The 12,063-nt window shown below is 51.9% G+C and overlaps 6 protein-coding genes across 6 annotated transcripts; 1 reads left to right on the top strand and 5 right to left on the bottom strand.

The window, feature by feature from the left end:
- Positions 1-1,621: 1,621 nt before the first annotated feature.
- N7468_001589 (A4/G1 family peptidase) lies at positions 1,622-2,449 on the top strand (the record flags this gene model as incomplete). Its single annotated transcript, XM_058470886.1, has 1 exon — positions 1,622-2,449. The coding sequence occupies one exon, from the start codon at positions 1,622-1,624 to the stop codon at positions 2,447-2,449; it is 828 nt and encodes a 275-aa protein (XP_058334027.1).
- Positions 2,450-2,998: 549 nt separating this feature from the next.
- N7468_001588 (uncharacterized protein) lies at positions 2,999-3,813 on the bottom strand (the record flags this gene model as incomplete). Its single annotated transcript, XM_058470885.1, has 3 exons — positions 3,706-3,813; positions 3,376-3,539; positions 2,999-3,232 (listed from the first exon to the last, which is right to left on the bottom strand). The coding sequence occupies exons 1-3, from the start codon at positions 3,770-3,772 to the stop codon at positions 2,999-3,001; spliced, it is 465 nt and encodes a 154-aa protein (XP_058334026.1). The 5' UTR covers positions 3,773-3,813.
- Positions 3,814-4,405: 592 nt separating this feature from the next.
- N7468_001587 (Zn(II)2Cys6 transcription factor) lies at positions 4,406-6,482 on the bottom strand (the record flags this gene model as incomplete). The annotated part of the gene is made up of 2 exons (XM_058470884.1): positions 4,406-5,386; positions 5,451-6,482. The coding sequence occupies 2 exons, from the start codon at positions 6,480-6,482 to the stop codon at positions 4,406-4,408; spliced, it is 2,013 nt and encodes a 670-aa protein (XP_058334025.1).
- A 376-nt stretch (positions 6,483-6,858) lies between these two features.
- N7468_001586 (putative iron-regulated transporter) lies at positions 6,859-8,600 on the bottom strand (the record flags this gene model as incomplete). Its single annotated transcript, XM_058470883.1, has 5 exons — positions 6,859-7,146; positions 7,207-7,880; positions 7,933-7,972; positions 8,029-8,192; positions 8,261-8,600. The coding sequence occupies 5 exons, from the start codon at positions 8,598-8,600 to the stop codon at positions 6,859-6,861; spliced, it is 1,506 nt and encodes a 501-aa protein (XP_058334024.1).
- Positions 8,601-8,985: 385 nt separating this feature from the next.
- On the bottom strand, positions 8,986-10,582 carry N7468_001585 (mitochondrial 37S ribosomal protein mS47; the record flags this gene model as incomplete). Its single annotated transcript, XM_058470882.1, has 3 exons — positions 8,986-10,188; positions 10,254-10,415; positions 10,466-10,582. 3 exons carry the CDS (start codon positions 10,580-10,582, stop codon positions 8,986-8,988), a joined length of 1,482 nt encoding a protein of 493 aa, XP_058334023.1.
- A 439-nt stretch (positions 10,583-11,021) lies between these two features.
- On the bottom strand, positions 11,022-11,981 carry N7468_001584 (mitochondrial 54S ribosomal protein uL4m; the record flags this gene model as incomplete). The annotated part of the gene is made up of 2 exons (XM_058470881.1): positions 11,022-11,795; positions 11,898-11,981. 2 exons carry the CDS (start codon positions 11,979-11,981, stop codon positions 11,022-11,024), a joined length of 858 nt encoding a protein of 285 aa, XP_058334022.1.
- Between the last annotated feature and the right edge of the window lie 82 nt (positions 11,982-12,063).

The raw sequence follows: 12,063 nt of genomic DNA, 5'->3' as shown, positions 1-12,063 counted from the left end.
ATGGGACGAGCGACCAGGTTATACATGAAGAGTCTCGGTTCTGTGGTGTTATTCTACGCCGCTACAGAGACAGGGATCGACAGAGTAGTCTGTGCTCAATTCCTTCAACCGAAGGCGACGATCACTGAGAGCTTCTTCCACCTATGAGAGATTATACTCGTTTATCTACGAGGAGCTTACTAGGAGCCAGGATATGCGACGATATGCGAGTACTCCGTAGTTGATACCCACGAAGGCCCGTCTTTGCCATTGCTACAAGCACAATTTGCAGTTTGCCTTGACCCTGCGTGCTCATATGTATGTCGGTCCTTCCCTCCGGATTCGAGCTGCAGATTGGGTCGGAGAGCCCGGGTAGGAGCACGGTTCCACTCCCTGGAGATACCATGGTTCGACCCTTGAAGTTCCTGAATCAACATCCCAATCCACCTTGGAACATGGAATCGAGCGGCGTAATGCATGGGACTATCTTCGGCTTCTTCTTCGAAGTTGCAGGCGCCGGTGGCTGACCACGCAGCCGCACCCGGACGCCATCAGGATGACTCCCCGCATGGCTGTTTCTAGACTTGTTTCCCTGCAGATTCTCCCAAGTGATCGCAAATTTAAGTTCCGACGGACATCCGACCGGTGCATTTCTGCAGGGCGGACTCGGTATTGACAGCGAATGGGGAAGACCCGATAATGCTAGTGGCTGAGGGCTTGATTGACACATTCAGGAGGTGGTACTCGTCACTTAGCCTCGTTGATTGGTCTCTCCCCATCCACGGATGGCTTATTCTAACCCGAAAAGATGCAATCACTATTCCTCCGGGTCTTCCACGGTCGTCCTGAGCCGCTAAAAGGGCACTCGATTGGACGCTACCCCTCTCTGCGTTCTTGCAGAGACGCCGCCAGATTTCCCCACTATTGTTCAACTGATACGAGAGACAAGCTTTCCAGGGCAGCTGGCGTCATCTCCGCGGAACTCCTGAGGTCTTTCTGATCTTGTGCTGAAGAGACACAACGACCTGGTGACTTTTTTGTTTCTTTTCTTTTTTTTTTTTGTTTTTTCTAATCGGTTTTCATGAGAAAAGCACGAGAGCAAGTACTCACCTCGATCTCATCATAGGGCGCCATCTGTAGGCCCAATGTGACCATCGCCCGGTCACCAGGGCATGTATGGATTAGCGTTATCTTAGCGCTGTGGTCAAACTCCACAGAATCATCCCAGCCTGGCCCTGCTCGGCATCTAATATCCACCTGTACAAGGCTAGTGTCCCGTTACGCGATATCATCTAACTCAATTCCTCTATATCCTTCCGGTGGCGCCCAAGATTGGCCGTCCTGGCGTGCTTGTTTGGTCTTGGAAGCCCCATGCCATGGGGTCCCGACGGTCTTGATGTTACATTCAAGTGGAAGCTACGCGTTGTCTGGAGCTAAGCTGACGAGAAGCTAACCTTGTCGAACGATCGAGATGACATTAGGGCCTCACGGCCCACGATCCAGCTATATATAAAGCCAAGTCTCTCCCTTCTCCTCGTACTCTTCATCCAGCAAAGCATTCTCAGCCTGAATCCGGCCAAGCCCTTTTTTTTCACTTTCATATAAAACAGAAAGCTTTTGTCTTTTGATCCAACCCTACATAATGAAGTTCAACGTTGCTCTCAGCGGTGCTCTCTTCGCTGCCTCTGCCCTGGCAGCGCCCCTGACGGCCAAACGCCAGGCTCGCCATGAGGCTCGCCGTCTTGCTCGTGCCGAAGGTGCTAAGACCCAGCGGCACAGCAACCCTCCCTTCCAGCCAGACACTCATGATGTCCTGCAGCTCAACAGCACCTCCCACGTGCAGTACAGCTCCAACTGGGCCGGTGCCGTCCTCGTTGGATCCGGCTACACAGCCGTGACCGGCGTGTTCACCGTCCCAACTCCCAGGCCCCCCCCAGGTGGCAGCAGTAGTGAGGCTTACTCCGCCTCCGCCTGGGTCGGCATCGACGGCGACACCGACGGCAATGCCATCCTGCAGACCGGCGTCGACTTCACCATCCAGGACGGCGAGGTCTCATACGACGCCTGGTACGAGTGGTTCCCCGACTACGCCTACGACTTCAGCGGCATTGACATCTCGTCGGGAGATGTGATCAAGGTTACCGTCGAGGCGACCACCAAGTCCTCTGGCACCGCCACCGTGGAGAACACCAGCAATGGCCAGAAGGTCTCTCACACCTTCACCAGCGGCGAGGTCGAGGCCTCCTTGGGTGAGGTCAACGCCGAGTGGATCGTCGAGGACTTTGAGCAGAACGGCAGTCTCGTCCCCCTGGTTGACTTCGGCACTGTGACTTTCACCGACGCCGAGGCTGTGGACAATGGCGCCACTGTTACGCCCGCGGGTGCTCAGATCTTGGACATCAAGCAGAACAACCAGGTCCTCACTGATAGCTCTGTCTCTGGCAGCTCTGTTACTGTCAAGTATGTTTAGGTGGTGGCGTGAGAATGTTCGGTCAGGTATGATTTCATGAGAGGAGTGGAGGATGCGGATCTATAAATGACATTTCATTTTGTATATACGATGTGGGTTCTGACGAGCCAATCGCGTGACGGCTCCACTATATGATGCATCTTCAGCTTGATCGTGATCTCGCGTACTCGTAGGCTGTAGTTGCTACTCTACAGATATCGTTTAGGGCCATTCTGTTCATCGACATACTGGGCTGCTCAATGGCACGTTGCTAAAACTGAATGTGATGCCGATCTGCTCGAGCAGCTCCATTGATATGGACGCTGGAGTCGTATATGCAAGAGGAGCTACCAGACTTTTCCCCTTAAATTTCACGACCTAATCATGTTGACGAACCTTAAAGCCAAATTAGATAGCCCTTTAGGAGCCTATTCAATAAATGATCATTCCTCCATCTAGCTACGGCTACAAGGCGCTTCTATTACCTACTTGTAGATAGCTATATTATATATATCTTTTAGATAGTATCCTACATTTCTCACAGAACTGATCAAATAAGAATTTCCTAGCTTAAGTTGTGTTAGATTCCCAGACCGAGAATCGTATCAGAGATCCTACATCAGTGGTGGCACGGTCTAAGACTGAACCGGTCTTTAGCTCTTTTAAGGAGTCAAGTGATTTATCAATCGCTTCACCTATCCCACTTGCGTCGAAGAGTTTTGTAAGCCGATAATGGCAGTCTAATAATATGCGGCTTGGGAGCTTAGATCCCCACTCAGGCTCGGTTGGATCAACAAAAGTGACCTATTGGAGGAGGGATGGTCGTATTTCGATGGGAAATCGCCGAAATACAACAAAGTTGTATGTATGTAGAGCGCCAGCCTATATCTGTAATCAGTTTAGAATGATGGCTCTTTCTAGTTGCTAGGGCCGGAGAATAGACGCACAACTGGCTCAAAGGTACATTGGAAATGTCCAAATGCATAGTGCATAGTACCTTGAAGCGTGAGACCATTCTGGATCTCATCGATTGCTGAGCTCCGTATAACCTTACGCACCTCGGGGAAATATCTGTAAAGAGTTTCCCACATATTCGCAACCACCTCTGCACCTGGCTGCTTTAATTAGCATATAGCCTTTAGTAAGAACGATGCGATAGAGGATCTGAAACCGATCAATGTACCGTTAGCGGAATTTGCGAGGTTGTTCATCGTTGGCCGGGATAGTGTATCCGGGCTTCTGGGGGTCTGTAGATAGTTTAAGGTAAACCTATTGACCTGGTTGAAAGCGTATAGGCTTGTGCGATCGGTTGAAATGAAGCGTCTCATCGATTACTTTGCCCATCCCACTCGCGTGGAAAAATTTCGCAAGTCGATAGTGGCAGTCTAATAAGACGCGGCTTGGAAGATTAGATTTTGACTCAGGGTGGGTTGTATCGACGAAAGTGACCTGGCTAGGAAGGTATGCGCCTCATTTCGACAAGTGCTCAAACGTAACGAGGTTGTACATGAATATTGAGGATAGAAAGAAGGATAGATGAGTTATATGCGAATAAGGACTAGTATACAAAATATTAAGCAAGGTAACTCTGTATGTAAACCTGATTATTCAGTATATTAAATTTTAGTATGATCCAATAAGGATTGGTGGTATAGGATATGTATCCATGAATATATATAAGTACTTTACGGGGTAGGTGAAGTGGTATGCACACAGACTTTTGCCCCCTATTTCTCTCATCATGTAAGCGATGCATTAAATGCCCAGGTGCCATAGCAGCTTCATATCAACTTCATATCAACTTCTTAAGAAAGCCCTTCACCGTATCCTTTTCCTACCACGCCAACGCCCGAAAATCCATAGCACAGATACCACCATCCACCCCTACCATGAGGAACGCAAACCATATAGATTGAAAGAAAGAAACGCCATCATCTATCGTTACCTATCATTATGCCTAGAGCCCTACTCGTAGAATCAGATCAGGATAAAAAAGTCCGCAAACAACTCCTTCCGCACAAACTTCGAATCCGCCCACGCCCTCGACGTATCCTGCCGCCGAATCATCTCCTCGAGCAACAAAAGCACCTTGTCCGCCGACGGATGCCGCGTAATCGACGCAGGCTCGTTCTCCCGAGGAGCCACCGCCATCCGCTGCATCTCCTGCAGAATCCACCGCCGCTGCTCACTCGAGCCCTCCAGCCCCGCCATGAACAGGGGCCACAGAAAACTAATCCTGAGGTGCTCCTGCTCCGTCTCGACCGACTCCGCCGTCGCCAGCTCGACGATCTTATCCACAGCCTCCTCGACCCGGTCGGTGCGCGGGTAGATCGCGAACGCGACCCGGTGCAGGTAAATAAAGTTCGCCAGAAAGCTGGCGATGTACTGGCGGAAAGTGCGGCAGACTTCCAGCGCGACAGGCCCGCGGAGGGTGTCGGTGAGGGCGTCGGGGTGCTCATAGATGTCTATGACGGCGGGGCGGGTGTGCCAGAGGGCTTCGAGATCGGCGCCGACTTTGTGGGCGATTTGGAGGACTTCAAATTCATCGCTGAGGGTGCCGCGGCTGCGGTGGTGCAGGTCGATGGAGACTATGCGGCGGACGTTTTGCTGCGCTTGTACAAAGAAGCGGAAGGCCGGGCCGACGAGGGCTTCGTAGATTAGGTAGCTGGGGCTTTGGAATTGGTCTTCGGCGCCTTCAAGTTCGTCGTCTTTGTTCTTTGCGGGAACAGGGCGCGGAGTCGCAGATTCTTTCAGTGCTGGAGGGTTGGCGAGGTCGTCGAGGGTGTCTCCCTCGCGACCAGCGATGAGGGCTTTGACGTCTAGAAGGGAGACCCATGATACCATTAGGTGACCAAAGCCAGTCCAGGCTTGAGTGCGCGCATGAAATCGTTGGAGGAGGAGATATGATGTTCGGAGGTAGGACGTGCCCAGAGCGCAGAGGTCCGAGGATGAGAAGAGCTGGGGGCTTTGTTGAGTAAATCAGGTTTCGAAGAAAACTTGAAGGAGGGATGAACGAGCTTACCTCGGAAAGCATGAGGAAGAATACAGTCGCGAATATTTTGATCAATCTCGGTTCAGCCACGTCTCCGAGTAGATATTTCTGGATCTCAGAGCTTGATACTTGATGGTACGTCGGGGCCCAGCGCCAACGTTTCCCTTCCGCCACAGACTTGTGAATATCTGCATAGCAGTAAATAGCATTTAGAAGCGGACTAAAGGTTCGCGCATACGCAAGGACAGTAGGCACCACGTACTTCCACTCCATCGTGACCGGCGCAAATATGCCCGCCGGCGGATCAATCGCGAGGAAGTACTGAAGCAACTGGTCTTCATACGAGCCATTGCCAGAACCAGACCAGCTCCTTCGCAGGGTAGTTGCATCTGAAGTGCTACCCGCTGATCCTCCGTCAGCCACTGAAGACGGGGCGTCTGAGCTGAACGGCGAGCGGGTTCCTCTCGCCAATTGATCTTCCTCAACATTTGTATTCGGCACCACAGCTGGTACCGATTGCGGCGTTGCACTGGTATGGAAATTTGCAAGGCCACTAGTCAAGTCCACATGCTTCTGTTCCAGGTCCGCAGTTATCCCTCCCATAAATTTAAGCATATCAAACGCCCCACCCAGCTCGGGCGGATATGTCTCGGAGTCTGTCGCTGGAGCAGGGTTCGTGCGATGGTGGTCATCCGAGCGGAGCACCGTGCTAAAGAAATTGACATCCGGTGAGCGCTGCCCTGGATCACCGGCCACAGCTGAGGCGGAGCTGCCAGCAGGCGAAGAGGAAGCAGGCTGGGGTGCCGCTTGTGTGGATGCGGAATCGGACGGACGAGAGCTTCCAGCCGGGCTGTGGGAGATGGGGGCTTTATAGACGCATCGCAGTCGCAGTCGGTCACAGTTCGCACAGCTTGGCTTCGTCTCATCACAGCGCACTTTGCGGGCCCGGCAGGTCAAGCAGCCTGTCCGTCGGCGTGGCCCTGACCTGCCAGTTCCACGGGCTTTGGGGACCGAACTCAGGGCTTCTGTCAGGCGGCCAGGGGCTCGTTTCGGGACGTCCATGACGAGACAAGGAGCCTCGAGAGTGTCGCACGAGACTGGGGCATGATTACTGGGTGGTGTCGGAGATCGAAATATCGATGGGGCGTGGCGCGATTTTCCCCGCAATAACGTGGGTTCCACGGGCGAGTTGAGACAGAGCTCGTTCGGGCGATAACGAGCTTTTGTTGCTATGTTGCTACATTCAGAGCCACTAGTACGGTAGGCTAGAGTTCATTCGTCAAAATCTATACAAAAGACGAAAGCATTGCGTACCTTCAGGGAATACCAGCATACAGATGCACCCCAAACTCCACGTGGAGAAATTACGTAGTGTTCCTGGTTCCGTACAAGAGTACGTATAGTATGAACAGAATCGATCGTTGGCCATAAACTGGAATCAAACGCTCGAGTCGGAGCTCTCTACGTCTACCTCGACTGGTTGGTATGCCATTTTATCTCCGCCCAAGCACTTCGATCGGTGCAACAAGTGGCCTCTTTCTTTGCGCACGTACGTCGCGAATCCAATGGCTGCAACTGCAACCGCACCGGCACTGATGAGCACGGGATAGTAGAACTTCTCTGGCTGGGCCCATACTATGGTCGATGCAAAGGATGCCATCTCAAAGAAGTTCTGCAATGCCATCTCTGTCGCAGAGAACCGAGCACGTGCTTCTTCCTTGACATTCTAGAGAGAAATTAGCACGCGATGCATATGAAGCTATCTCGGGAATAGGTGATAACTTACCTCTTGGACCAGGAATTGGGCGGAGAGATCGAAGCCCCAAAGCCCAACACGACTCAGTGCCACACCCACGATCAAAATCCCAGCAGCCAATCGAGATGTGGAGTCCCAGAAGATAAACCCGGCGGCGGCGCCCGCCACACAACCGAATTGCCAATTCAGGAACCACAGCCCTGATCGAATAGGTCCGATACGATTCATGATGAACGGGGCAGCCCATGTTCCTGAGATTTCTGCTGCAACGGAACCAATCCGCATGCAACTGATCTCCAGCGAGTTGAAACCACTGTGAAGAAGATAGGTAACCATGGTCCCCCCAAAAGATAGGACAGTCAGGTAGAGAAGGCTCAGCGCAAAGGATGGTAAGAACACCCTACTTGTCACATACTCTTTCCACGGGACCATCGCTTGACGCAAGTGGTTGACAATGCCACGAGCATGACCGTCATGCCCCTCTGTAGCATCTTGGTCAATATTGGATCTCGGAGCCCTCTTGAGCGCAGGGACTGATCGATAAACTTGGGCAATAGCCACATATTCAATCACAACCGATGTGGTATTTATCCCAAGTACAGTCCAGATTGCGATGCTCGAGGAGATGCTGTCCAAAAGAGAAATGAAGACAGGGCCAATCAATTTGCAGAAAAGGTCGATGCGCCTCATTGATGCATTCAATTCTGCCGTACAAAATGTGAGAATCATGATGGTTATGCCCAATGGGTGTCTTACCTTGTCTATCCACGTCGATGCTGTCCGATATCACAATCGCCTAGCAAGAACATAATGTCAGCAAGGACACTAATCACAGTCTCGCTCGAGCCATACCCAATCTCGTTCGACCGCTACTGTATTAGCGGTAGAAGCCAGTTTTTCGAGGCAAGCAAGAAGTCCCGAAGCAACAAAGAGGGCAAGTCTGGTGCCCTGATTTTCATTGGAGAGAAGAGCAATAAAGCACAAGCAAGATGCCGCAACGGGAACTCTTTGCCAAACTATGAGTTCGTCAGCCAATCCCGAGGGAGTTGCTCGAGGACCTTCAATTGAAATATGATTTACGAACCAATTGAATGCCGTAATACCACAAGTCGGTTCAGCTGGTCCACCTTCGCACCTAGCCACGACGAAAGTACAATGGCGGATAACGCCCGCGCGAGTGCATAGATGGAGGCGTAGAGCAAAGTTCCAGGGAAGACGGATGCCAGGAACAGAACCGCGCCAAACTCGAACATGCGCGAATTCCATGCAGAAAGTGCATGTGACGTATAGAGTCGAATCAACACAGACCGTGCATCTGGCACAGGGCTCGTAGCCGTCAAGGGTTCTTGCGCGGCGAGTAGAGGGGTATCCCCATCGATGTTATTCTCCGATCTCCGACCGGTTTCCGGAGAATTTCGATCCATATTAGTACGTCTCACCAGGAGGGTCCCTCAGGTTCAGAAGTGGCTCATGGTGTAAACAGATGGTACAGACGAGACTGATGGTTGCAGTTGGGAGGAAGCTTAAAGTTTCTGGCCTGGAGGATCCGGGTGGGCTGACCAAACCTGTTGGGGACCTTCGAAGATTCTGATTCCTGACTTGAGCCTGTACTCTATCCACTCCAGTTGCAGACCTGATATTATGATATCATGATATTATGTGACGACTCGATGTTTTTGAGATATCTTAAAATATTTGATGATAAATGGTAGAAACAATGCAACACCACCAGTATAAAAATCTTACATGACAATGCCAAAGATTGTCAAGCGAAGGTAGCAAAATTACACGCTATGAACAATCCCTTCTCTATACCCATCGCCAACCGTGGTTGTCGCTGATTGTGCGACGGTTGAGCACCTCTGCGACCTTCTCACGCACTCCCTCCTTCTGATCCCACTTCTTCGCAAACTCCTCGATCGTCTTCTTAGGACCAAGCCTGCGCTCACGCACGAAGGCCTCAATGTCGACTTCTCTGGGCAGAGCAAAGCGCTCATGTGGGTAACGGGTGTAATCGCCCTCGCTCAGCAGCTTCAAGCGACTTTCGCCATCGGGGATCTCGAAGAACTTCTCCACATCTTCTGCGGAAACATTTTCAAGCTTAGGCGGCTGCCATTCAGCCTGGCGAGGGGGCTTTGACATAAGACGGGCCTTGACACCCTCGATGAAATCGGGGTGGCGCATGAACTTGCCAGCAATAGCGTGCTCACGCTGGAAAGTCTCTGAGATGCTCCACTTTTTGCCCAGACGCTGTTGGCGCAGAGTCACCTTGAGTGAGGTTGGGGAGCGACTTGAAAGAGTTTCCAAGGTCTTCTGTGCCCAGGCCTTCTGTTCGGTCTCTGCCTCCAGTGCTTGGAAGATCTCCTCCACGGTGTTGAAGCGGAAACACCGGTCAATGGCATTACGCAGCTCACCGGCCAAGAGGATAGGCTCCTCCTGGAGACTGGGTAGGCCAAGCGAGAATTCAGCCATGGTCTTGTTAACGAGATCCAGTCGCCCGGGCAGGTCAAGGTCGTCTTGGAATACCAGCTCCGAGAGTCGCTGGGTCACGTTGGCCAGAACGCTGGAGTGGAGATAGTGGGTAGCAATGCCAGAGTACAGAGCCTGTACACCGTTCAGGCGCTCTGAGGTGAGGGCCAAGTAGGTGCCGGTCTCGCCATCCAATCGTGGCAAGAGAAACGAACCTCCTACGTCGGGGAAGAAGCCAATAGTTGTTTCGGGCATGGCAAAAACGGTTTTCTCGGTAGCAATTCGGAACGGGGCGTGCATGCTGAGACCGACGCCGCCGCCCATGGTGATTCCGTCCATGAAAGAGATGACAGGCTTGGAGTATGTGGCGATCGAGTGGTCGAGGCGGTATTCCAGGCCGAAGAAATCGGTCGATGCTTGTGACCCAGACTCTCCCTGCTCGTTCTGCAGTGCCAATGCTGCAACATCACCGCCTGCGCAGAGCGCTTTCGGACCTGCGCCGGAGATGAGGACAATGCTGGCCAGGTGAGACTTTTCCCATTCCTATATTATGCCATGGCTTTTAGCTTCTCGATCTATCGTCTCTCGCAGATTTCATAAAAACGCACCTTCAGTCGGGGGAGAATCTTTCGGACCATAGAGCCATTCAGGGAATTAAGCTTCTTGGGTCGGTTCAGTTCAATACTGCGCAGACCATACATGGAGTTGAAAAGGACGTCGTTCGGTTCGTCGCCGGGGAGTTCTTTGGGAATATCTGTAGAGGTCGACATCTTGACGATGTCAGCAAGATATATCGACAATCAGGAAGGAAAGGTCTTACCGTAACAGCTGCCTGGAAGGCAGGGTTCGTTACTTTGGCGCGTAGAGGCATGGGGGGCGACAACCGCGAGATCCAGCTCGGCGGCGAGGGTAACCGGGAGACTGGGCGAAGTAACATGAAGACAAGACCCGATGGGTGAAAACGAAAGGAGGAAGGGGGGGAAGGTTGATAATCAGATGTTTTCTCCGCTTTAGCTTTACCGTTTGACCTCGGGAAGTTTTGGGTTTGGATTTTCTTTCGGTCCGAGAACAAGCGCTCCGCCTTGAAATCAGTACCCGTAGATTGCGTACTAGCACCCATGGATTATTAGGACCTCCATGTTTAGTACTAGTAAGGGCTTGTAGATGGACTCTGTAATTGCTATTGTCTACTAGTCATGTACGATACTGTTTTAATATTTACTAATACCCAGCTGTAGAGCCAGATGTTTAGTACAAAGGGCGCGCATCAAGACCAATTTCCAGTAACAAGTTCAGACAGTCCAAATTCTATTTATACACAGGGCCAGGATACAGGAAAGAAAGTTGGAGACAAGTTAATACATGGACCACGGCGCTTACTCGAACGCGCTCGCAGGCCGGCTTCGTAGGTCTTTTGAGTGTGCTGCCAGGATTTTGTCCAGTGCTTGTTTCTCAATAATCAACCGCGAAGTCTCCAGCAAGTTCTTTACATCCACCTTCTTCAGATCTCGGATGGTCGCATATTTGTCCATGCGAGAGACCTTCTCAAACAATTCTTCGTCAAAAGACTTCGTAATAAAGGTTGAACGTCCGTTCTTAGTACCCCAGCCGTTCGCATGCAAGTAATTTTGAATCAGATACGGTGTCGCTTCAGCAGGAAGCGAAATCTTGTTGTCAATGACAATCAGCTCTCCGCGTGAGAATCGGTAGCTGAGAGCAATGCGCCATGCTTGATCGTAGATCTTCCTTGGCAGGTCGGTACCAAAGTCACGGGGGTGAGGCCCATGTGCAACACCACCGCCTCGACGTATTGGCGACATCTTATCGCCCACACGAGCTCGCCCGGAGCCCTTCTGTGGGAGCAGCTTCCTGTGACTACCGTGCACGTCACCCCTCCACTTTGCGTTGGCTGATCCTTGTCGGGTGTTATCGCCCTCGTATACGACTGCGCGGTGGAGAATATCCTTGCGAATTGGCAGCTGTAGTTCTTTCTGCGAGTACTGCACCAGGCGCACGGGCTCCATTGAAGGGAAAGCATATGTCATGATGGAGACAGGAGCATCCCATGGCGCGGGTGGTTTGGCGACTTCGGAGATCGATGGGCCATTGGCTGAAGCCTCGGTGGCCATTGAGCGGGTGAGGCACCGTCCCTATAAGCAAGAAAGGATTAGTCCGTGTAAATTGATATGCTTGCGTCTGATCCGTCTTCCCCAAAAAAAAAAAGATTAAGGATCACGCGGGCATGTCCGTACCATCACGGCCTCGGCGCCAGACCAAAGGCCAGATGAGCTGCGCGAAAGCAGGCGCAGCGCCCGAAGAGCATCGCTTCCAGGCATTGTGTATGTGCCAGCAGGGTTAAGGCTAGCTGATGTGAAGTGGTGCTGTGTCGGGGGATGGAGGAAAGCAAAAGTTGATGTT

Source organism: Penicillium chermesinum (assembly GCF_028974085.1).
Source record: "Penicillium chermesinum strain IBT 19713 chromosome Unknown utg000002l:1.0-5270490.0:1.0-5274688.0, whole genome shotgun sequence".
NCBI lineage: Eukaryota > Fungi > Ascomycota > Eurotiomycetes > Eurotiales > Aspergillaceae > Penicillium > Penicillium chermesinum.
This window is presented reverse-complemented; position numbering and strand designations above follow the sequence as displayed.